Here is a 26,670-nt window from a genome sequence, read left to right as displayed (position 1 = left end):
AGGTTGCCATTTCCTTTTCCATTGTTAGCTATGTTCTTCTCCAAATATATAAAACATTAAAATGTAGCACATGCAGTAAAGATTTCATTTTTGGTAGATTTCAGTCTTCAAAACAAATAGCCTTCATCTTTGGTTTCTTAAATTCTTGAAAGTCTCACATAATCTTCATCTTTTAAAAAATATACATATAATTCTTTTTCCATTTGATGCAGTTTACTAGATACCCAAATTTTTCTTTTGGTCTTCACATCAGCAAGAATATCAGTAGGAAGATGATTTAGCTTGTTTAGTTAATTCAACCTAGTGAAACTGCTCTGTTAACTCTGTTCCAGCATCCACATATAGGTATAAATCCAAAAGGAATGAAAACAGGGACTTGAATACTTGTACAACAATGTTCACAGCAGCATTGTACCCAACAGCCAAAAGTTGTAAACAACTCAAGTATCTGATCACTAAACAAAAGCTGATTTCCTCCTTGTTACAAAGCGTAACAGAGCATGTCCACATCATTATTTAGTTTGGATAGAAAGAATATTCCTGAGAAGATTCTGCCAACTGTTGTTGTACCAAAGAAACATCCTGTTTTAGTTTCTCAGCCACTTCTCCAGATTTCCTTGGGTAATAATTCTTTTTTCCTATTTTTTCCTTCTAAAAGTTGATAAAACCTGTGAGTAGAATAATCCTTGGTATCAATGGTATTCCTAGGATTTATCTGCTGAGATACTGATGGGTCTGCATTTTCAGTCACTGCTGGGGCATCGAATCACTTTGACTAAGTACTTGAATCAAGTTTCAAGGAGACAATTCATGTCCTAATGCTTTCTCAATTCAGTTTCATGTGATAATTGTACGTGTTCAAATGATGCCTTTTGCTTTATCAGCTGATTTAAAAACAATTTTTGTCTTGCTGTCTTGCTGTAATAGTCTTGTTTACTCTGCAGATCAAATCTCCCTTTACAACTGACATATTCAATAACTGGATATTTTCTTTTACCATAGCAGGCAAAACTTTGTCTTTTAAATGAGTGATCTGTTCGTCGAGTATCAGAACTTCACTGTTGGAGCTAGAAATTTTAGCATCCAGATTATCGTTGCCAAGAGCCTTGCTAGTGAGGCTATGAAGATTCTTCTCCGCCCATTTTATACTTGATTTCAGGCTCAAATTATTTGCTTACAAGTGAATTAACTGATATTGAGCACAAATGTATGTGAGCTGCAGTCAGTAGCAGCCCAGGATAAGACTTTTACTGATATTATATACAACATTAAGTAGAATATAAACTCCATGAGGGCAGGAATTTGTCACTGTTTTTTGATATATCTGTAATTCCTATAACAGCAGCCGAAACATACAATGAGTGTTCAGTCCTAAGCACAGCTTGGATAAACAAACGCATGAATATATACAAAAATTCACGGTTTCCAAATTTTCATCTCAAGAGGTTAGAACCACTTTGTAAATCTGACTCCAATCAGGAAGTTACCATGAGTAAACAAAAGAAACAATAACAAACCTCTACTCCATATCACCATCCAGGTATGACCTAAATCAAGTCCCTTGATTATACAGTGGAAGTGAGAAATAGATTTAGACAGAGGGCCTGATGAACTATGGACGGAGGTTCATGGCATTGTACAGAAGACAGGGATCAAGACCATCCCCAAGAAAAAGAAATGCAAAAAAGCAATATGGCTGTCTGAGGAGGCCTTACAAATAGCTGTGAAAAGAAGAGAAGTGAAAAGCAAAGGAGAAGAGGAAAGATATACCCATTTGAATGCAGAGTTCCAAAGAATAGCAAGGAGAGATGCGAAAGCCTTCCTCAGCAATCAATGCAAAGAAATAGAGGAAGACAATAGAATAGGAAAGACTAGAGATCTCTTCAAGAAAATTGGAGATACCAAGGGAACATTTCATGCAAAGATAGGCTCAATAAAGGACAGAAATGGTATAGATCTAACAGAAGCAAGAAGATATTGAGAAGAAGTGGCAAGAATACACAGAAGAACTGTACAAAAAAGATCTTCACAACCCAGTTAATCATGATGGTGTGATCACTCACCTAGAGCCAGATATCCTGGAATGTGAAGTCAAATGGGCCTTAGGAAGCATCACTATGAACAAAGCTAGTGGAGGTGATGGAATTCCAGTTGAGCTATTTCAAATCCTAAAAGATGATGCTGTGAAAGTGCTGCACTCAGTATGCCAGCAAATATGGAAAACTCAGCAGTGGCCGCAGGACTGGAAAAGGTCAGTTTTCGTTCCAATCCCAAAGAAAGACAATGCCAAAGAATGCTCAAACTTCTGCACAATTGCACTCATCTCACACGATAGCAAACTAATGCTCAAAATTCTCCAAGCCAGGCTTCAACAGTACATGAACCGTGAACTTCCAGATGTTGAAGCTGGTTTTAGAAAAGGCAGAGGAACCAGAGATCAAATTGCCAACATCTGCTGGATCATCGAAAAAAGCAAGAGAGTTCCAGAAAAACATCTATTTCTGCTTCATTGACTATGCCAGAGTCTTTGACTGTGTGGCTCACAAGAAACTGTGGAAAATTCTTGAAGATATGGGAATACCACACCACATGACCTGCCTCTTGAGAAACCTGTGTGCAGGTCAGGAAGCAACAGTTAGAACCGGACATGGAACAACAGACTGCTTCCAACTAGGAAAAGGAGTACGTCAAGGCTGTATATTGTCACCCTGCTTATTTAACTTATATGCAGAATACACCATGAGAAACGCTGTACTGGAGGAAGCACAAGCTGGAATCAAGATTGCCGGGAGAAATATCAATAACCTCAAATATGCAGATGACACCACCCTTGTGTCAGAAAGTGAGCAAGAACTAAAGAGCCTCTTGATGAAAGTGAAAGAGGAGAGTGAAAAAGTTGGCTTAAAGCTTAGCATTCAGAAAACTAAGATGATGGCATCCAGTCTCATCACTTCATGACAAATAGATGGGGAAACAGTGGAAGCAGTGACAGACTTTATTTTGGGGGGCTCCAAAATCACTGCTGATGGTGATTGCAGCCATGAAATTAAAAGGCGCTTAATTTCTTGGAAGGAAAGTTATGACCAACCTAGATAGCATATTAAAAAACAGAGACATTGCTTTCCCAACAAAGGTCCATCTAGTCAAAGATACGGTTTTTCAAGTAGTCTTGTATGGATGTAAGAGTTGGAGTATAAAGAAAGCTGAGTGTTGAAGAATTGATGCTTTTGAATTGTGATGTTGGAGAATACTCTTGAGAGTCCCTTGGACTGCAAGGAGAACTAACCAGTCCATCCTAAAGGAGATCAGTCCTGGGTGTTCATTGAAAGGACTGATGTTGAAGCTGAAATTCCAATACTTTGGCCACCTAATGTGAAGAACTGACTCATTTGAAAAGACTGATGCTGGGAAAAATTGAGAGGAGGAGAAGGGGACGACAGAGGATGAGATGGTTGGATGGCATCACAAACTCAATGGACATGAGTTTGAGTAAACTCCGGGAGTTGGTGATGGACAGGGAGGCCTGGTGTGCTGCGATTCATGGGGTCGCAAAGAGTCGGACTCGACTGAGTGACTGAACTCCATATCACAGTAGCATTGGGTAACTCCTTCCAGAACTCAGAGTAAAAATGCTTATAGTTTTTAGAAACCAGAGATTAGAAGGAAGTATCTCAACATGAAACAGCCAAACAACAGAAGAGCTACCTGCTCAGAAAGATACAATGAGTAATGCAGTAATGCATCAGAGCTAAAGTTACATTACCACAGATAAATGTTACTGTGTAAAAGAAACTTTGACATTAAATAGAGATTGAAAACAGTCTTAACTGCACCAAAAAGAATAAAATACCCAGGAATTATATTTGAGTTTTGGTGCAGTTAGGTTATGTTTTCAATCTGCTGATGTTAGTAGTAATTACATTGGTTGTTATAGGATTTATAGATATATCAGAAAACACTGACAAATCTCTGCTCTCGTACAGTTTGTATTCTATTTAGTTTTGTGTATAATATCTGTAGAGTCTTGTCATGTTCTGCTATAGATTAAGGATGTTAATCAGTCTTACATACTGAAAAATATGTAATCCTCTAAGAACTTTTTGCTTAGTCTCACTTGTCTCTGGTTTTCTTTTATGTTTGAATAAAAGCAAACAAAATATTATAGAACGAAGTGTGTTGTTGAGATCTGATTCATTGCAGTGTGAAAATAAATAAAGGTAATATGTGTAATTATAGGAGGATTAGTCACCTTTTTTTCACCCAGTTCCTGTTTTATGGTAACATTCTCATTAAAAAGCATTCCAAGCACCAGCAGCTTACAGCATGTGATTGCACAGTTGTAAGGTGTAATTATTTGGGAAAAAGTGGTTGGTGCTGTTTGTTCATTTAAGAAACAGTTGTTGGGTGCCCATCACGTGCTGGTTGTGTTCGAGACAAAATCCCTGTCCTGGAGCTTCCAAGTACAATGTAAGGTGATGGAGACTGTCCGGTTGGTTGTTTGGTGGCCCAGGCCATCTCAAAGAGTTGGGCTGGTCAGGGCAGGTCTGTGTGTGGAGGTGTCCCAAGAGAAGCAGTGTTCTTGGACACATGTAGTGGGTTCCTGGGTATGGGAAGAAGAACATTCCTAGTAGAGAAATAGCAAATGAAAAGTATACATTAATTTAAGTGGTTGTTAGTCAATCCTTTTGTCAGATTAAAATAATCCAGTGTTAATAGTAGTTCTACAGTTGACCGTTGAACAGTGTGATTTAGGGATGTCAGCCTTCAGCACAGTTGAAAATTTTGAGTATAATTTACAGTCTGCCGTACATATCAGAGATTCCTTCCTGTCCACAGTTCCTCCGTATCTGCAGTTTCAAGTTCACAGATTCAGCCAACCGTGGGTCATGTGATATTGAGTGTTTATAATTGAAGAAAAAGTTGTGAATAAGTGGACTCCCACAGTTCAAACCTATATTATTCAAGGATCAATTGTAGGATCACCTTGGATTGTGCTTACAGGAATACCTTAATATTTAGTTTTTCAGCCAAGTTAAGTCTATAATTAGTGGATTGTGTAAATCAACTCTGAGACAGTGATTTCCAAACAACCGAGGAGCAGATTCTGAAGCAACTGAGTAATCCCCAGTTCCCACTTAACACTCCAGTTTGTGTTAATGGTGTTTACCTGGTTACTCTAAGTTTTCTGGACTTGGCTGGGTTGGTGGCCAAGTGCCTCTTCTCTGTGCTTCTTCAAATTATGGAGTGGAGCTAATTCAACTGAAAAATTGTTATGTACATTTTTATATTTTCCTTAATTTCATAATACATGTTGCCTGGTAGTTAAAAAAAGGAAAAAAAAAAAGCTTTGGTGCATTTTTTTGGTCTTATATCCTATACTTAGGTACATATTTAGATATTCATGAAATCAGATACTTAGATATTTATGAAATTAGGTTTTCATGTTTTTGATTAGGGTTCCTTTTTAAAAGTCTTAATTAACTAATTAATTTGACTGTCCTGGGTCTTGTTGTGGCACATGGAATCTTATTTCCTTCACCAGGGATCAAACCTGGGCCTCCTACATTGGGAGCATGAGTTTTAGCCACTGGACCACCAGGAAAGTCCCCTCTGATTATGTTTCTGTTTTCTGTTTTCCATGGATATGATCTGTAATTAACATGATGGAATATCTCTTTTTCTCTGTGCTTGGTAGAAGTCTGAGTCTCTGTCAAGGTCCTTACAGTTGAATTTCATTGTTAACCACACATCATCATTTATATTCATCAGTATAGTTGTCATGCCCTGTTCTTTTTGTCTGTTTACAGCAAACGCCTGGAAAGAATTTTATTGCTCTCGTCCTCAATATCTCCTCCACATTCTGATTTTGCTCTCATCAGCTGCCCTGGGTTGCAAGCAGTGTCACTCAGCCTGATGCGATTTTTAGTTCACCATTCCTGGTTATTCTCTTACCTTCCTGGCTTCCTCTCTGTTTCTTCTGATTCTCCTCTTCATCTTCTTGACCTCTAGGCACTGGAGTATTTCAGGGTTCAGATTTTAAGCATCTTCTCTATTTCTTCTCACTTTTATGGTGATGTTATAATAATTTTATGACTTGAAAAGTGAAAATGAAAGTGAAGGTTGCTCAGTCGTGTCCGACTCTTTGCGACTCCATGGACCCTGCCAGGCTCCTCTGTCCATGGAATTCTCCAGGCCAGAATACTGGAGTGGGTAGCCGTTCCCTTCTCCAGGGGATCTTCCCAACCCAGGGATTGAACCCAGGTCTCCCTCATTGCAGGCAGATTCTTTACCCTCTGAGTCACTGGAGAAGCCCAATTTTATGACTTAAAACACTCTTTATAATTCATCTCTTAAATATATATACTCCAGATTCCTGTATTTACTTCTTTGGCTGTTTCTTGGGCATTTTAAGCTTAATGTCTAACACTGAACTCTTGGTACCTGCTTCCCCACCTCCCAGTTCTCCTTGTACCGCTTATTGTCTACAGTCTCCCTCATTTCTAGAAACATTAACTTCTTTTGAGTTGCTTAACAAAAAGCATTGAAGTCATTTTTTATTTACTTTCTTTCATGTTCTGTATTCACTTGATCAGGAGATACCGTTGGCATTGTTTTCAGAATATATCCAAAGTCTGGTAACTCATCCATCTCACTTTCTTCACTGCCACTGTGGTTTTAGTCATTACCATTTCTCATGTGGATTATTGCATTAGCCTGGAAGTGGTTTCCCTACCTCTGACTGAGCCCCGTATCTTCTCAGGAGAGCATCTAGAGCAATCTTGGAGAGCTAGATCCTATCACTTTTATTCACAGTGCTCTGGTCACTTTCCATTTCACACAAGGAAAACACTAAAGTTCTCCTGGCCTACGAGACTGAGCCAAGCTTGCCCCTGTACCTTTCTGTTTTTAACCTACTCTTCGCTCCCTTTTTGCCAATCTGGCCACATAGACTTGCCCCATTCTTCTGTTCTTCCACCATCCTGGGCATGCTGCTGCCTCAGAGTCTAGGTACTTGATGTGCCTTCTGCCTAGAAAGCTACTCCCTCCACTGGTTCTGCTTTTGCTGAAAATTGACCTCGGCATTGCCATCCCCAGGCTCTTTCTGGCCTGAGCAGTGAGCTTGCTCCTGGACGCTCTCGCACAGGGGACACCAGCACCAGTATCCCCGGCTCTCCCTGGCCTCTCGGTGTAAAATTATAGACCGCTGTTTGTTCCCTTCTTTGTTCTCCCTGTTATTCTTCTCTTCAGTTTATACGCTATGTATCTTTTTTATTTGTCTCATCCTAGTTAAAAGGAAGCTGCATGGCAACAGTTATTAAAATTTTTTTCTGTTTTATGGAAAACATCAAAGCAATGAGACTAGTACAATAAATGAACCCTCATCTACCTGTTACTTATACAGTTACTTAATATTAATAGTTCTTATTCCATTTAAACCCCACTCGCTTCACCTTCAGTACAGTTCACTCACTCAGTCGTATCCAACTCTTTTCGACCCCATGGACTGCAGCACACCAGGCTTCAGTCCTCCTTACCTGCCTTCAGCCAAGATTATTTTGAAGAATAGCTCAGAAATCATATAATTTCATCTGTAAATATTTCAGTAGTGTAAAATAAAACAGTTCTTTATTTAAAAAAATAGCATCAATATTATCCTGTCTAAAATAAAGATACTTTTTCATATTTTCAAGTATGCAGTCAATGTTCATTTATTTACCCAAATCCCACACATTTATCTTTTTACGGATTGAATTAGAATTGAAATAGGTCAATATGTTCATATGTTCAGTTGGTTGCTATGTGACTTTAGTATGTATCAGTCTATGTAAACGCTTACCCTCTTCAGTACAGTTCAGTCGCTCAGTCGTGTACGACTCTTTGCAACCCCATGAACCACAGCACGCCAGGCCTCCCTGTCCAACACCATCTCCCGGAGCCCACCCATACTCATGTCCATGGAGTCGGTGATGCCATCCAACCATCTCATCCTCTGTCGTCCCCGTCTCCTTCTGCCCTCAATCTTTCCCAGCATCAGGGTCTTCTCAGATGAATCAGCTCTTTGCATCAGGTGGCCAAAGTATTGGAATTTCAGCTTCAACATCAGACCTTCCAGTGAGCACCTAGGACTGATCTCCTTTAGGATGGACTGGTGGATCTCCTTGCAGTCCAAGGGACTCTCAAGAGTCTTCTCCAACACCACAGTGCAAAAGCATCAATTCTTCTGCACTCAGCTTTCTTTATAGTCCAACTCTCACGTCCATACGTGACTACTGGAAAAACCATAGCCTTAACTAGATGGACCTTTGTCAGCAAAGTAATGTCTCTGCTTTTTAATATGCTATCTAGGTTGGTCATAACTTTCCTTCCAAGGAGTAAGCATCTTTTAATTTCATGGCTGCAGTCACCATCTGCAGTGATTTTGGAGCCCCCAAAACTAAAGTCTGTCACTATTTCCACTGTTTCCCCATCTATTTGCCATGAAGTGATGGGACTGGATGCCATGATCTTAGTTTTCTGAATGTTGAGCTTTAAGCCAACTTTTTCACTCTCCTCTTTCACTTTCATCAAGAGGCTCTTTAGTTCTTGCTCACTTTCTGCCACAAGGGTGGTGTCATCTGCAGATCTGAGGTTATTGATATTTCTCCCGGCAATCTTGATTCTAGCTTGTGCTTCCTCCAGCCCAGTGTTTCTCATGATGTACTCTGCATATAAGTTAAATAAGCAGGGTGACAATATACAGCCTTGACGTACTCCTTTTCCTATTTGGAACCACTCTGTTGTTCCATGTCTAGTTCTAACTTGCTTCCTGACCTACACATGGGTTTCTCAAGAGGCAGGTCAGGTGGTCTGGTATTCCCATGTCTTTCAGAATTTTCCACAGTTTATTGTGATCACACAGTCAAAGGCTTTGGTATAGGCAATAAAGCAGAAATTGATGTTTTTCTGGAACTCGCTTTCTTTTTAGATGATCCAGCGGATGTTGGCAATTTGATCTCTGGTTCCTCTGCCTTTTCTAAAACCAGCTTGAACATCTGGAAGTTCACGGTTCACATACTGCTGAAGCTTGGCTTGGAGAATTTTGAGCATTACTTTACTAGCGTGTGAGATGAGTGCAGGTGTGCGGTAGTTTGAGCATTCTTTGGCATTGCTTTCCTTTGGGATTGGAACGAAAACTGACCTTTTCCAGTCCTGTGGCCACACCTGAGTTTTCCAAATTTGCTGACATATTCAGTGCAGCACTTTCACAGCGTCATCTTTCAGGATTTGAAATAGCTCAACTGGAATTGCATCACCTCCACTAGCTTTGTTCGTAGTGATGCTTCCTAAGGCCCATTTGACTTCACATTCCAGGATGTCTGTGAGTGATCTCACCATCGTGATTAACTGGGTTGTAAAGATCTTTTTTGTACAGTTCTTCTGTGTATTCTTGCCACCTCTTCTTAATATCTTCTGCTTCTGTCAGGTCCATACCATTTCTGTCCTTTATTGAGCCCATCTTTGCATGAAATGTTCCCTTGGTATCTCCAATTTTCTTGAAGAGATCTCTAGTCTTTCCCATTCTATTGCTTTCTTACGTTTCTTTGCATTGATCGCTGAGGAAGGCTTTCTTATCTCTCCTTGCTATTCTTTGGAACTCTGCATTCAAATGGGTAGATCTTTCCTTTTCTCCTTTGCTTTTCACTTCTCTTCTTCTCACAGCTATTTGTAAGGCCTCCTCAGACAGCCATTTTGCTTTTTTGCATTTTTTTCCCATGGGGATGGTCTTGATCCCTGTCTCCTGTACAATGTCATGAACCTCTGTCCATAGTTCATCAGGCACTCTATCAGATCTAGTCCCTTAAATCTATTTCTCACTCCCTCTCTATAATCATAAAGGATTTGATTTAGCTCATACCTGAATGGTCTAGTGGTTTTCCCCACTTTCTTCAATTTAAGTCTGAATTTGGCAATAAGGAGTTCATGATCTGAGCCTCAGTCAGCTCCCGGCCTTGTTTTTGCTGACTGTATAGAGCTTCTCCATCTTTGGCTGCAAAGAATATAATCAATCTGATTTGCCCCCATTACTATTACTAAATGGCCTCCCAGGTGACTCAGTGGTAAAGAATCTTCCTGCCATTGCAGGAGGTGCAGGAGAAATGGGTTCAATCTCTGGGTCAGGATGTTCCCCTGGAGTAGGAAATGCAACCCACTCCAGTGTTCTTGCCTGCGAAATCCTGTGGACAGAGGAACCTGGAGGGCTACTGCCCATAGGGTCTCAAGGAGTCAGACACAGTTGAGCGACTGAGCATGCATACATGTTTCTATTTCTAACCCCTTACTTCTCACATTTAGCGAAGAAACTAAGTTGTGTGTTTTGAGAATTCTTTATCATTGGTATCTCTAATAATCTATGCCAGCATGTGACACATAGTAGGTGCTCAGTAGTTTTGAATGAATTACTATAAAGGTACATAATTTATGCTATTTTAGGATGGAATTAAAATGCCCAAAAGTTAGTGAATCATTACCATCTCACTTTTATAATAACATGATAGAATCATTTTGGCAATAAGAGAAATTATTTTGACAGTTAGGGAGGGGTCACAGTGTGGGGTACTCAGGGCTACGGAAAATGGTTTGAAAAATAATTAAAATATCTGCTAAGATATTATAATGGCTACTCTCTTATGTTTGCAGTCAAGCACTTGTTAGGATAGTTTTACAGTAGCCTTTCAGTGGAGGGAGATAATACCTACATTTTCCCAGGGAATTGAGGTCCAGTGGAGGAAGCAGAACGAAATTGAGTGGGTGCTGAGCATTAATGTTTTTCTTCATAAATTTTATATACTTCAGCACAACTCTTTATTAAAATCAGGTACATGTATAACTTTAAAAAGGAAAGATTTAAAAAATGGCACCAGTGATCATATATTTTTTGGGGAAATTCTTTTTGACGAAGTGTTTTTAATATGAGATGGATTAGAAAGTATGAATGAGAAGAAGGAGACAGCTGCTTTCTGAATAACTGTCGCTGCATTTTGGTGCATGTTTTATTGGTGTGTGTGAGAGCGTGAAGTTCGGGAAGCAGTCTTGCCGTGTGCACTTCTTTCCCTCGCATATATGCCTGTAACATTGAAGGCTCTGAAGATTTGCAGTGAAGAAGCTGTTTTAACTTCATTTAACCTAGTGTCTTTTAGATTTGTTTGATAGCAACTCTCTTTCTGTGAAATACTAATCAGTTTTTCCCCCAAGTATGAATTGTTTGACAAAAGTCGAAATATTTGTGCATGTTTAAATATAAGACTTTAGAATGTGTTAAATTTTAACAGAAAGGATGGATAATTTAATCCTGTTGGAGGAACTGAAGACAGTATTCTGAAGAAAAATTAACTTAGACTATGAGATAATACTAAAATAAGGTAAACGAGGGAAAATACTTGCATTAAATAGGTAATGCACATATTACACAAAGAGTTCATATAAATTATTGAGAGACAAACGCCTTAAGACCAGCCTAGAAAAGAAGGCCGAGCTAAAAAAAACAGAAAGGCAGTATGTATGTCAGGCTTATAGTAACCGTGTTTCTTTTAAAAATCTGCAATTCAGTGCTAGTAAGTTCTTAAATTGAGACTTCATATGAAACTTTTTGCAGTGTAAATTGTTTATACTCTTTCTTGAAAGTCATGTGATGACATTGAAAAATAGTAGAATGTATAAATTTGCCTTCTTTGACTCAGTAAACTTGTGTTTTTAAATTTATTGTAAAGAAGAAATTTAAGAGGGGATAAAAGATAGTAGCATTATTTGTATTTTTAAAATTAGAAACATACCAATATTTAAAATGATAAATTCATCCCCAAATAATTCATTGTATATATAGCACACAAATTGATGATGTGTGTCATGACGTGACTCTGGAAGGAATTTGTGAATCATCCATAAAGGGAATGCTTTCTGAAGGGAGGCCCTTAAAGGCTGGGTGGTGGTCTTGTGCTGTGTAAGAGGAGAAGCCTGAGGGGCTCTGTTAAGAGGATGTATATGTAGAACTTTTTATTTTACTTCAGATCACAAACTCTGAAATAGATATGAACCTTTATTGTCATGACTTTGCAAAGAGATCGTGCTCTTTAGGTTTTTCTCAAGTCTGATAATTAGGGCCAAGTTTCATAATAGAGGAGATAAGTTCCTAGAAGCAGTGGAGTGTGGCCTTTGTAGTGCCAGCGTGAGTTGAGTTAAGGCTTGTCAGATGTGAAGTCTGCAGTACTGTGGTTCTCCCTTCTGTATGGTGTAAAGTGACTTAAACTTATCCCACTTTTGAGAAATTTAATAAATTTTACTTTAACAAGGTAACATTTCACCTAAAGATGGGCACAATAAGGAACAGAAACAATGGAGATCTAGTAGATGCTGAAGATCAATAAGAGATGGAAGGAAAACACAGAAGAATTGTACAAAAAAAGATCTTATGAACTGGATAACTACGGTGGTGTGATTCTGGAGTGTGAAGTCAAGTGAGCCTCAGGGATCACTGCTGTGAAGCTAGTGGATGTAATGGAATTCTAGTTCAGTTCAGTCGCTTAGTCGTGTCCAACTCTTTGCGACCCTGTGGACTGCAGCATGCCAGGCCTCCCTCTCCATCACCACCTCCTGAAGCTTACTCAGACTCATGTGCATTGAGTCGGTGATGGCATCCAACCATCTCATCCTCTGTCGTCTCCGCCTTCAATCTTTCCCAGAATCAGGGTCTTTTCAACTGAGTCAGTTCTTCGCATCAGGTGGCCAAAGTAGTGGAGTTTCAGCTTCAGCATCAGTCCTTCCAGTGAATATTCAGGACTGATCTCCTTTAGGATGGACTGGTTGGATCTCCTTGCAGTCCAAGGGACTCTCAAGAGTCTTCAACACCACAGTTCAAAAGCATCGATTCTTCTGTGCTCAACTTTCTTCACCGTCCAACTCTCACATCCATACATGACTACTGGAAAAACCACAGCTTTGACTAGACGGACCTTTGTTGGAAAAGTAATGTCTCTGCTTTTTAATACGCTATCTAGGTTGGTCATAAATTTCCTTCCAAGGAGTAAGCATCTTTTAATTTCATGGCTGCAGTCACCATCTGCTGTGATTTTGGAGCCCCAAAAAATGAAGTCTGTCACTGTTTCTGTTGTTCCCCATTTATTTGCTGTGAAGTGATGGGCCCTGATGCCGTGATCTTAGTTTTCTGAATGTTGAGTTTTAAGCCAACTTTTTCACTCTCCTCTTTTCAGTTTCATGAAGAGGCTCTTTAGTTCTTCCTCTCTTTCTGCCATAAGGGTGGTGTCATCTGCGTATCTGAGGTTATTGATATTTCTACTGGCAATCTTGATTCCTATGCTTTATGCAGCCCAGCATTTCGCATGATGTACTCTGCATGTAAGTTAAATAAGCAGGGTGACAATATACAGCCTTGACGTACTCCTTTCCCGATTTGGAACCACTCTGTCGTTCCATGTCCAGTTCTAACTTGCTTCTTGACCTGCATACAGATTTCTCAAGAGGCAGGTAAAGTGGTCTGGTATTCCCATCTCTTCAAGAATTTTCCACAGTTTGTTGTGATCCACACAGTCAAAGGCTTTGGCATAGTCAGTAAAGGAGAAGTAGATGTTTTTCTGGAACTCTCTTTTTCGATGATTCAGCGGATGTTGGCCATTTGATCCTCTGTTTCTTCTGCCGTTTCTAAATCCAGCTTGAACATCTGGAAGTTCACTGTTCACTGTTCACATACTGTTGAACCGTGGCTTGGAGAATTTTGAGCATTACGTCGCTAGCATGTGAGATGAGTGCAATCGTGTGGTAGTTTGAACATTCTTTGGCATTGCCTTTCTTTGGGATTGGAATGAAAACTGAACTTTCCAGTAGTAGGAATTCCAGTAGAGCTATTCAAAACTCTAAAGGATGATGTTGTCAAAGTGATGATGTTGTCAGCAAATTTGGAAGACCTAGCATTGGCCACAGGACTGGAAAAGGTCAATCCTCATCCCAATTCCCAAGAAGGGTAGTACTAAAAAATGCTCAGACCATCACACAGTTGCACTCATCTCCCATGGTAGAAAGGTCATGCTTAAAATCTTGCATGCTATGCTTCGGCATTACCTGAATCAAGAACTTTCAGACGTCTGAACTGGGTTTAGAAAAGTCAGAGGATCCAGAGACAAATTGCCAATATTCAATGGATCATAGAGAAAGCAAAGGAATTCCAGAAAAACATCTACCTCTCTTTCATAGACCACGTTAAAGCCTTTGACTGTGTGGATCATCGAAATTATGCAAAGCTCTTAAAGAGATGGGAATACCAGACCATCTTACTTGTCTCCTGAGAAACCTGTATTTGGGTCAGGAAACAGTTAGAACCATGTATGGAACAACAGATTGGTTCAGAATTGAGAAAGGAGTATGATAGAGCTGTCTGCTGTCACCCTGTTTAATTAACCTATATGCTAAGCACATCATGAGACATGCCACGCTGGATGAGTTACAAGCTGGAATCAAGGTAGGCAGGAGAAACATCAGCAACATCAGATATGTGAATGATACGACTCTAATGGCAGAAAGCAAAGAGGAACTAAAGAGCCTCTTGATAAGGATGAAGGAGGAGAGTGAAAGAGTCGGCTTAAAACTAAATATTAAGAAAACTAAGATCATGGCATCCACTTCCGTTTCTTCATGGCAAATAGAAGGGGAAAAGGTGGAAGTAGTGACACATTTCCTGTTCTTGAGCTCTAACATCACTGCAAATGGTGACTGCAGGGATGAAATCAGAAGAGTACTGCTTCTTGGCAGGAAAGCTATGACAAACCTACAGAGTGTGTTGAAAAACTGAGACGTGACTGCCGACAAAGGTCCGTATAGTCACCTATGGTCTTTCCAGTGATCACTTAAGGTTGTGAGAGCTGGACCATAAAGGAGGCAGAACATCAAAAGAATTGATGTCTTCGAACTGTGGTGCTGCAGAAGACTCCTAAATGTGTCTTATACAGCAAGGAGATCAAACCAGTCAATATTAAGGCACATCAATTCTGAATACTGGTTGGAAGGACTGCCGCTGAAGTCTGAAGCTCCAGTAGTTTGGCCACCCAACGTGAAGAGCCGATTCATTGGAAAAGTCTCTGATGCTGGGGAAGATTGAGGGCAGAAGGAGAAGAGGGCGTCAGAGGATGAGATAGCTGGATGGCATCACTGATGCAGTGAACATGAACTTGGGCAAACTTCAGGAGATGGTGAGGGACAGGGAGGCCTGGCATGCTGCAATCCATGGGGTCGCAAGCAGTGAAACATGACTGGGTGACTGAACAACAACAGCAAGTATTAGTGTCAGGAGGATTTCATGGAGGCCTGACTCAGTAGTTTAATGAGGGCCGTTTGTAGGTGAGGATGGGAAGAATTTCAGTGTGATCTAAATTCAGGCTTAGGGAGATTTTGAGTATGATTATAGGCTTTATGCCAGAATTTCAGAATGAGAATGACTGAAATATGGGAAGGAGGAAAATCATATTGTTTTCCTACATTATGCATGGCTGTCCACTTGCCTCATACAGAATTCAGGCCATTACTATTTTTTTTGATAACCCCAGATTCCCTTTTTAGTGGATGTTTTGAGGACTTCAGAAACATTGGTTATCAAATACTGAATGTTGGTTTGCCTTTGGCAATGGGAGGGGCAGATGTGGGAGGTCCCTGAGAGTAAACAGAGGTTTGAAAAGAGCACAGATTCTCGATGTTACTGCTTTCTCTTCATTTTCTTAGTGGAAGCTGTTGGACTAAACTTTCCAAAGCTTAAATATGTAATTGGATAGGTTTTACAAGAAATTGTTCATTCTGTACCCTGATTTACTTTAATCAGACAAATGGATTAGAAGAAAGAAATTTCAGGTACATTTTTAATGGAAGATTTGTTCTGGGGGGAGTTGAGGGGAAAAAGAATACATAAATTGTGATGGTGGGGTCCATGTTACGGGAGACTATGAACCAAAGTCCACAGTTTCTAGGTGCCAGGTTCTGTTCTAAGCCTTGCACTCACACTGACGTAATCATCACAGTGCACTGCTGACCACTAGCATGATCTCTACTTCATAGAGCAGCTTGAGGCACAGAGAGAGGTTAAGTAGGTGCTTTGGTTCTGGGAGGTCTACTTGTTGAGAGCCCTGGAAATGTTGGAGACAACCTAGAGCTTGATTTTTTTTGCTTCCCCGTGTTATGGAGAGACCAGTGTGACTGGAACACTGAGTCAGTGGTTGAGAAGTCAGGGGAGTGGGTGGGGGCTCTTCTTCTCTGGATTCCCGGAGGCCCTGGCTGGGATTTTGAAAATGTATCTCAAGTGTGTGAACATACATCTGTATTGGTAAGGGTTTGGAGGATAGAAGAATGGTAACAAGATATAACTTTATATTTTGGAAGACTCTATAGATATAAAAAACAAACTGTGTGGAAAACAAACTGTGAGTATGAGAGAGAGAGAGTGTGTGTGTTTGTGTGGTGGGTGGCCGTGGAGGATCCTGGGACACTAACTAGGGGACTTGATGGGAGATGGTGATGGTGTGGGGAGAAGGTGAACTGTGGGAGGTCAGTGGTGATCACACAGGTGATGTGTTTTGTAGATAGAGCTAGCAGGTTGACCTGACCCCTGAATGTGGGATATGAGGAGAGAGGAGCTGGGGATAGTTGTAGAGCTTTAGGATTGAGCAGCTGGGTTCCATTACTGGGACTGTCTTAGGAGGACAGTTTTACTGAGGGGAGGGGAAATGGGTAGAATCGGTGTTTCTTTTCTGTGTTAACCTTGACATACATGTTTGACAACCTAGTGGACATGTCAGATCACACTCTTAGGAGGTCATATGTGAGCTTGGGGCTGGGAAAGATAACTCTGGGAGTCAAGCGAGTATATATGGACTGGATAAAATCATTTAGGGAGGAGTGAATGCACATAAAGGGGAGATGGGAAGACTGAACCTTTTAAGTCCTTTGGTGTGTAATGTCTGCAAGAAGAGATCTATAAAGGGTGTTGAGAAGAAGCCAGTGAGGGAGGAGTGTGTGATGTTCAGAAATTGAGAAAAAGGGGTTCAGGAAGGGGAGAGGGGTCAACTGTAGCTTCCAGGAAAAGGAATAAGATAAAATCTAATAATTGACCTCTGGATTTGTCTTTGCTAAATCCTGTTGATCCTGCAGTGCAGTATAGCCCTAAAATTCAGATTGCCCTTTTATAATTCTGCCAATGAACACTGTTAATCAGGTTTTAATCACTTTTCTCTTGAACTGTTTTTTTGAATTATTACTTTCTCTCATTACAATACAAAATGCATGTTTATTATAGAAAATATACAGTGATTTAAACCCCCACTTCCCCAATTCCTTACCCCACCTTACCACCAGATAGTCACAGATAACCTTCCTTCCCCCATCCATTTCTATCTCTTCATACATGTATGCATATAATGTTTAACTTTTGCTTTTTAAAATAAACATGGTAGAACTAATTATCTAATGTTTGAGATTCTCTGAGAATGTGTATGAATGTGTGGCAGCATAAGTATTCCATCATGGCGGAGTAACCTTCTGACGGAACTCCCCACATTTCCCCCAGTTATGTCTTAAATGAGTCCTGATGAATTTTCCTAAGACAAATTCTTCTCCAAGCCTTAAGTACATATAGCATAGTGATAAGAAACATGGACTCTGTTGTTGAGAGTAATCCATGCATATAGGAGGAAATGTGGAAAATAGGGGAAAAGTATATTATAGAATAATTGTTTTTATAATTTTCATCCATTTCTTGCTAATATTTTTTGGGTTTTTTTTGGTTTGTTTAAATGTGCATGTACAACATTTCGTTTGTCTATTACTAACAAGGATTACACTATGTTTTCTAGCCAGCATTTTTTCGTAATTTATTCTCTCTTCTACACTTATATAATATTTTGGTCGAAGTATATAAGGAGTTTCATAATTCTGTTTGTTGTCAAATTGCTCTTCAAAAGGATGGTACCATTTGAAAGTATATTTATAAAGAATTTTGTTCTCTTTAAATTTTTAGGATAGACCACTTTCTTGTTGAACTCTTAAATGAAATTCTACTTGGATACAAAGATGAGGACTAGATAACTTCTTGAGGTTCCTTCTAACCCCTAGGATGAAGATAATAACTAACATTTGTGTAGTGCTCTAAAGTTACAAAGTGAGTTCTCATACATCATCTCACTTGATCCTCACAACAGCCCTGTGAGGTAGGTAGGACAGGTATTGTTGTTCTCGTTTTAGAGATAAAGAAACTGGTAGAGAGGTTAAGGATTTCGTCAGGTTTTATTTAAGTGTTTTAGCAGGGACTTGAATCCAGGCCGTATGACTACAATAATCACATTCTTTGCACAAGATTTTATACAACTGCACATTTAGAATTGCTATATGTCAGCTAGTAAAATGACATTTGTTCGGTACAGAAATAAACCTGTTGATAATATAAATACAGTGTCTTGCATTCCTTTTCCATGCCTCCTCCCCTGCCATTAAATGAATGACTCTCTTTTGATTAGGGGAAGGTAACTTAATTACATAGTTATATTAAACATCTACTGTTTTCCCCAACTTGTGGGGGGAGGGAGAAGTTACATTGTGTTTTTCATTTCTCTGTGTGTGTGTGTGTTTGCGTACACATGCACTTGCTGTAACTCAAAAGTATATCTCCATTATTTAATCTCACACATGTAGCATAAAAGTCTTCAAGGAATAGATTACAGCTAGAACTTGAATCTTTTGGTTCTAGCGTGATCCTAGAATCGCAAGCTTTTCAGGGTATTTACTCTTTTTTGTGCTTCTTTAACCAAAATTGGGATTAATTAAGTACTCCAGGTGTAGCTGCTTACGATGTTCACAGAGGTGCAGTGAGTGATAAGTGAGTGTGTGACAGTGGAGGGCAAATCAAGAAGAATCACAGCCGGTCTTCTCTTTGACTAGTTGTCTCATAAGGTAGAAGTTGGTAAAAGTGAATTATCGCATTTTAGGAAACTGTCTCACAGTGTTTTCTGTACTGCCTTTAAACACTTAATATCACCAATATTTTTTAAAAATTTTGTTTTGTTTTTTTTCCCCTAGTTGTTGGTCTTGACGATATTATGGATGAAGGAGTTGTTAAAGAAAGTGGCAATGATACCATTGATGACGAAGAACTGATTTTACCTAACAGGAATTTGAGGGACAAAGTAGAAGAAAATTCAGTGAGATCACCAAGAAAATCACCTCGTTTAATGGCACAAGGTAACTCTACCAAAGAGAATTAGCGAGAAACTCACACGTAGGGACAGATGTGATAGAGTGTAAACTTGCTGAGCTGTGATAGTGTTTTCTTGGTGTTTGCTAATCTGAGGCATTTTGATAATCAGTTCTGAGATTGTATCAGTCTGTTGGTATGATTTTTTTAGAATTTGTGTTGAAATTACACATGATTCAGAGAATTGACTAGTGCTATGAGTTTCCATCCTACTACTACTTTTTTTCCCGTTTTCTCAGAGGAAGCTTTGGTTTTATTAATTACTATTACTTTTTTGGTATTCCAAGTCTCTTAAGTAGCACATGTATATTGCTACTTCTTGATTATTCTGATGATTGTATTTATTGATTTCCCATTCTGGATGGTGAATTTAGCACTCTTTTCTCCTCTTGTTCCCCCATGAAACAAAAGTATATTTTCTCGTCTTTCTAATAGATAATTTCATAAGATCAGTAGGAATTACTTATGTTATTATGACTCAGTATGCTGTTAGTGATCCTTTTAATAAACTGTTCTATACAACTTTGTCTTTCTGATTTAGTAATTGATTTTGCTGTTCATTTGCTTATTAGTTAACACATTTGCACACACAGCTTTTAATATACTTATCAGTAATTACATCCCAACTACTCTGCCAGTGGTCTGAGTCTTTTCTGAATATATTTGTGCATATCAGGCACTCTGTCATTTTCATCTTGTTGAGGGAAGTGTCTTTGGGGACGGACCTTCTGATCTGCTGCCGTGTGCAGTGCTGTATGAGCCCTGTGTAAGTTAGAGGCCTGGCTCTTGTCCACAGAGCTCCCTTTACTAGTCTTCTGAGGATTCTGTTCTTAGCTTCTTCGTTGTGGTGACACACCTCTTCTAGTAGTTTTGTGAGAAAAAGGAGTATGTATATATATATTTTTAAACCTTGTATGTTTGCAAATGTATTTAATCTGTTCTCACATTGGAATCATGTTCTGATTAAACATAGAATTCAAGGTTGCAAATTGTTTTTCCTCAGAAACTTGAAAGTGATGCTCTATTTTCAGTTCTGGGAAAATCTCTTGAATTATTTCACTGATTATTTTCCCCTTTCTTTTCTCAGCTCTTGTTTCCTGGAACTCCTGTCATTCAAGTGTTAGATAATAGGGACTGGCTCTTCTATTTTCTTCACTTATCCACTCTGTCTTCTTCCTCTTCTTACTGAATTTTTCTCATGTTTATCCATCAACTTTTTCATCAAATTCTGAATGTTCTTTTTTATTTTGGGAATAATGCTTTTTGTAGCATTTTGGCCTTCTTTTCACGCATGCGGTATCTTATGTTGTCTTTCCTAAGGTACATAACGGTGTTTTAAAACTTTTTAAAATTTCTTTTCCTTTTTCTTTTTTTGCTTCTGTCTTTCATGTTAAGAGACACTCCTAAAATGTCTGATGATTAGTAGTTTGCTCAGTGTTTAATGTTTTGTCAGCTGTGAGTATTGTCTATGGTAATCTGGCTGTGTTACTTTTTGGAAGAATCCCTGATACTAGAATTTAGTCTTGTTAGATTACTAGCATACATAGAAACCCTTTAGGGAAGCTGACGGGGGGCATCTCAGCTTTCAGCACATACAGATTCACAGAATCTTAAAAATTTCAGTGTACGTTACTGCCACTCTTATTTGTGCTCAGTGTTCCTTAGTCTTGAAACTGTTTTCACACTCCTTAAAGAGGAAGCCTCCGGTGTTGGATAAGAAACTGGGAAGAGCAGTTGCCCAGTAGATGGAGTAGAGGAGGGGGAGCTTGGGGTCCAACTGCTTCTTAAACAGCTTGGCTTTCAACTCCTTGTGTGAACTGCCTGCCTTCCTCCCTGCTTTAGGATCATTCGGGGTCACCAGTTCCTAAACCTTTTGAGATGCCAGTGGTGTTGGTTTGGCCAGCACTGCGAGATTAGTGTGTATCTTGGGGGGATTTTCTGCATCAGTAGTTGATCATCTGTTGCTTGGCTTCCTAAATTGTCCCTGTTTTCTCTTATTCTTCCTTTCTTTTTAGGTTTGTAGCTTTTGGATAGTTTTGATGTGGGGTTTAAGAAGTGAATTAACTGAAATGCATATATTATCTTTTCCTCACTTTTTTTTTTTAACTGGTTATTTGGTAGATATTTGTGACTTTGAGAAATGAAAGAATAGAATAAACATTACAGACAAATAACAGTAAATGTTTGGCCTGTGTAGTCCGGCTTCAAACTAAGGCAATTTATAGTTAGATGAGATAGTTACATTATCCTTTGCTAATTAATCAATTACTATTGGAAAATAATTTTTTGTTTAAATACCTTCACAGTTGAATGGCTCTTCGTTTATGGACCACTTAGATAATGGGTTTTAAAAGTTTTTCATTTATTTCAAGGGCAGATAAATACAGTAGAGTTATAAATTATTACAGACTGCCTTCAAAACTTTAAAAATTTTCAAAATATTGATAACAAACCATAAAAATTTTAGTTATTTAAAAATGTTCATGTATCTGAGCCTGAGTGGTTCATAATCCAGTAAGTAATTTTTGAAAGTTGTTGGGTACCTACCTGAAGACTAGATATTGTACCAAGTCTTGTGGGGATTAGGAAGGGTCTCTAAGGTTAGGATGACCGTATAATTTATTATCCAAACAGGGACACTTGAGTGTCGTGACTGCAGGCGTCTCCTAGGGATATTAGAGACGAAGGAGGAGGACGTGTAATGCCTTCCGTAAGACAGTCACAGCTCAGGGTCAGTGATACGTGCTAAATTAGGAGAATGTTCTAAAGATCAGTGCATTGTAGGGTTTTCCGTTAAAGAGGAAAGAGGCTTTTTTAAATTGGTGACTTTTAGTTTTCATGCAGAGTTGATTCAGAGGTGTTGATATGCGTAGGCTTGGATATATAGCTCCTTATTTTGTATTTCCGGAGAAGGCAATGGCACCCCACTCCAGTACTCTTGCCTGGGAAATCCCATGGACGGGGGAGCCTGGTAGGCTATAGTCCATGGGGTCGCTAAGAGTCGGACACGACTGAGCGACTTAACTTTCACTTTTCCCTTTCATGCACTGGAGAAGGAAATGGCAATCCACTCCAGTATTCTTGCCTGGAGAATCCCAGGGACGGCAGAGCCTGGTGGGCTGCCGTCTATGGGGTTGCACAGAGTCGGACACGACTGAAGCGACTTAGCAGCAGCAGCAGCATTTTGTATTTCAGTTTGTGGGTTGTTTTTCTGCTTAGTGAATTGTTATATTTTTTTCTTAGTGAATTATTTAGCTTTCTTTCCAATTTCTTTTCACTTTGTGTTTCTGTTTTCCTTGGAGGATGTATCCAGTAAATTATTTTCATACTTTCCTCATTTTCCCTTCTGAAACATTTTTTTGGTTTCAATCTTTTTAAATATAATTTCTTTTTTGGTTGATCTGTGTCTAGTACTTCAGTGTATATTTGACTTCTTGGAATATTTAAACTAGTCAAGGAATAGATTGAATGCTAAAATGGAGATACAATGGAAGTACATTCATAAGGGCATTAGAATTCTTTTGAGGCTCTAATGAAACTCACACGGGTCCTATTGTGATAGATGGTATAGTTTGGATTTAATTGGCACTTGAATTTGTTTGGTTTTATATATTTAAAGGTATTTAATATTTAAAACTGTATGATAACCTTGTTTAAGATGTATAGTAATATAAAGGATCTTAATCAGTTTTAGTCCCAGCTTATTTTTATAAAAAGGAAACTTGATAAAAATGTTTGTCTTATTGTAAAGTATAATATCATTCTGAATTTTATAGAGGTTTTTTTCCTGCCTCAGAATTGATAGAACTTTGATAAGTATAAAATTTAACATATCTAAAATACAGTCCATCATGAGTAGATATTTAGTACATTTTCATTGAAATGGGAAAATAAATTTTATAGCTCAGAATAAATTGCACTGAAATAAAAACACATGGCAACATAACTAAGTTATTTTTATTTATTTTTTTCCCTTGTGATAGAACAAGTAAGAAATTTGCGACAAAGCACTATTGCCAAGCGTTCAAATGCAGCACCTTTAAATAGCACAAAAAAGGCATCTGGGAAGACTGTTTCTGCCCCTAAAGTAGGCGTGAAACAACCAGAAAGGTGTCAGATTAAAGAAGAAGCTGGTGCATCACCAAAACCCGAACACCAAAAAGAGAGCAGAAGGAGCAACCGACACAGTGGACCGGTTGAAGCCGCAGTTTCATCTTGTCTTGAAATGAAGGATGAAGCTGGATTAGATTCTGAGCAGAAGTGTAATAATCAGGGAGAAGCAAATGTGCCATCTCATGAGTTAAGTTGTCCACTGCTTTCAGAGACTTGTATTAATATTGAAGAAAAGAAAAATGAAACTCTGGAATGTAAAACCAAGTCTGTTAGCCCATTATTTAAGTTTTCAGATAAAGAAGAAAATGAACGGAATGATTCCATTTCAGGTAAAATGGATGAGACTATTGTTGAAGAAATGAAGGCAGAAGAAGTTGAACAAGAATCAAAGGAGACAGTGAAATTACCCCATGAAGATGATAATGTCATTAAGGAACCTGCATCTTCTGATGCTTTCTCTGGCAGTGCTGCTTGTACATACCCAAACAAGACAGAAGAGAACTTTGTCAGTTTGTCTGGTTCTGTGGATAAAGTAAATGAATGTAGTTTGGAATTGCAAGATAGCATAGAAGTTGTTGATAAAGCTAAGAACTCCCCTCTATTTCAAAGAAATGAAATAGAAATGGCTTATTGTAAAGGCACAGAGTCTAGTGATAAGCAATTGGAGGGCACCAGATTTAATAAATCAAACTTGGAGGTGGTTAATACTGGTGCTTTTGAACCAGAAAGTAATATTTTAGAAAATGCTATTTGTGATGCACCTGACCAAAATTCTGAACAGTTGAATATTGTTGAAGGTATTAAAATGGAGTTTCATGAAACAGCAACCCTTCAGGATGATAGAGATAGCCAGTCAAGTAGTGTTTCTTGCTTAGAATCAAAAAACATAAAATCTAAACATACAAAACCTGTAGTTCATCCTAAGCAAACCTTGACCACAGATACTCAGAAAAAAGTTGCTACAGCAAAGCATGAATTAATGCATACCAAAACTAAAGCTAATGTCAAAAGTGTGAAGCGGAATGCTGATGAATCAGAATCTAAGCAGAATTTTCATAGGCCAGTCAAAGTGAGAAAGAAACAAGTTGATAAGGATTCGAAGATTCAGAGTTGCATTTCTGTGGTTAAATCTGTGAAAAATCAAGCTCATTCTATATTCAAAAAGACATCACAGGGTCAAAATTCAGTACAGATTTCCAAACCCTTAACTCATTCTATGAGTGATAAACCTCATGGTCACCCTAGTTGCTCTAAAGAACCTCACCATCCTGCACAAACTGGACACTCATTGCAGTCCAGCCAGAAACAGTGCCATAAGCCCCAGCAGCCAACTCCAGCCGCGAGAACCAATAGTCATGTGAAGGAAGAGCTGGAGCATGCGGGTGGTGGAGAACATTTAAAGGAAGAGGATAAATTGAAATTAAAAAAACCTGAGAAGAACCTACAACCCCGCCAAAGAAGAAGCAGCAAAAGTTTTTCTTTGGATGAGCCACCGTTGTTCATTCCAGACAACATAGCTACTGTAAAAAGGGAAGGCTTAGATCATAGCTCTTCATTCGAATACAAATATATCTGGACTCCCAGCAAGCAGTGTGGGTTTTGCAAAAAACCACATGGCAACAGGTGTGTGTGTGTGTGTGTGTGTATGTATGTATGTATGTATGTGTATGTGATATGTATATTAAAGAGAAATTGCTATTTTTAGAGTGAGATTAGTGTGAGAACTTTTTATAGAAAGATTATTTAATATGCAGAGACTTTTGCAAAAACAAAACCCCCTCCTCAGTCCTGGATGATAGAAAGATGGAGCCACTGAATATATCAATATTCTAGAACAGTTTAAAATACATAGTCTGACCAAAAACTGGTATATATGGAATTGTTTTGTCATTGTAATCAGAGACTGTAATTTAGTCATTGCATCTTAAAAAAAAAATCAGAAAATTTTTATAGTGCTTTGGGCCTGTAAGTTATGTATTATTTTGTTTGGCGTGAGAAGAACTAGTAATAAAATGTGAAGGGCATAATGGAAGTTTTATATGTATATATATATATATATACACACACACACACACACACACTTTTGTTTATTTATTTTTAATGAAGCAGTTACTATGACTTAATACCGTTACTTTATAACTGTCAAACTTGACTTTAGAATAAAATTTGATAGCGAAAACAGCTGTTAAATTACCCAGGGGAATTTTGTATGTAATATGGGATGGCGTGAAACATATATTTTGTTTTTTGCTATTTTAGTGATTTGGATTTCTCGTGAATTCTCCTCTTTTAGGAGGTGATTTTATAGCACTACCCTTGGTATTCTTTCCACAGGATTCAGTGTTATTCTTAGCTTTACGACACTGCCATCCTCTCTGCTCCCCCTCTGCCCCTGTGTATATTTTATTTGCTAGCTTTTTCAGAAAAAGAGAACAAGAGATGAAGTGGAGTTTTCAGCTACAAGATTATCCTGTTCAAGTGTTGAGATTGCTGTTGGAACTTCTATCAACATTGATATAATAAAAGAACATTGTAACTTGCACATTGTAATAATTATCTTTACTCATGAAAGTGAATGTCAGTATGAAAATGAAACTCTTTAGGGAGGGACAGTTTAGTGCAGTGTGTTATATTATTTGGTGTGGAAGGTGGTGGTTGGGAGTTGCTGGGGCTATTCTGTAAAAAATAACTTTCATGTCAAGAAGTTTCTACTTTTGTGATTCAGCTGGTAGCCTATTTTTAGTGTCAGCAGTTGCAGTTACCTTACAACAGCATATTCCCAGTTTTTAAAACTTCTGACTTATTTGAATATAGTGCTACATTTGCCCTCACTTTTGTTCTCTTTAAGCTTTTTTGTTTGCTTGTTTAAAACACCTTATTAAAATATTCTAAAGTGGGCCTAAGAGAATTAAGGGCTGGGTGGTCCTTCTAAGTGTCTTTTAAGGAAGACCTTGTTTCTTTGCAAGTATCTCCTAAAAATCATCACACTGACATGTTGTCAGAGTAATCAGATAAAAGCCTTAAAGTGTATGAGTTTCTGAAATGAAACTTTGGCCTAGAGTTGGAAGCCATGGTATAAAGTAGCTTTTTTGAGATAACTTCTGTTATGCTGGCCTGGTCCTCAGGAGTTTGCCCAGGCTTTTGAATGAAGACTGTCACTTCACCAACATTGGTTATTTTCCTAAAATGATTTAGTGTTAAGTCACATTGTTTTTTTTACCTAAAGCTGCCTTTTGGATCTACCCTATAAAACCTAGAGTTTCTTTGCCCCCTTCTGGAAAATG

General features: G+C 38.7%; 1 protein-coding gene and 1 pseudogene across 16 annotated transcripts in view; one reads left to right on the top strand and one right to left on the bottom strand.

Annotated features, from left to right (window-relative positions):
- The window catches only part of PHF3 (PHD finger protein 3), a 92,840-nt gene that overhangs the window by 41,677 nt on the left and 24,493 nt on the right, over window positions 1-26,670 (top strand). For 6 of the 16 annotated variants that reach the window (XM_081530074.1, XM_081530067.1, XM_081530070.1 and 3 more), the window contains 2 exons: window positions 19,099-19,260; window positions 23,257-25,009. The exons of 1 other annotated variant lie outside the window; for it this stretch is intronic. In XM_081530074.1, the coding sequence (XP_081386200.1) occupies window positions 19,119-19,260; window positions 23,257-25,009 (1,895 nt within the window). In that variant the 5' untranslated portion in view covers window positions 19,099-19,118. Of the gene's footprint in view, window positions 1-18,043; window positions 18,234-19,098; window positions 19,261-23,256; window positions 25,010-26,670 lie in introns of all 16 variants that reach the window. 9 more of the 16 variants (XM_081530075.1, XM_081530076.1, XM_081530077.1 and 6 more) reach the window with 4 other exon arrangements.
- LOC145520841 (HAUS augmin-like complex subunit 3) lies at window positions 138-5,994 on the bottom strand (annotated as a pseudogene).

Source organism: Giraffa tippelskirchi, chromosome 9, assembly GCF_054371585.1.
Source record: "Giraffa tippelskirchi isolate mGirTip1 chromosome 9, T2T-mGirTip1v1.2.pri, whole genome shotgun sequence".
NCBI classification, from domain to species: domain Eukaryota; kingdom Metazoa; phylum Chordata; class Mammalia; order Artiodactyla; family Giraffidae; genus Giraffa; species Giraffa tippelskirchi.
The sequence above is the reverse complement of the archived record's forward strand: the minus strand, read 5'-3'. Positions and strand labels throughout refer to the sequence as shown.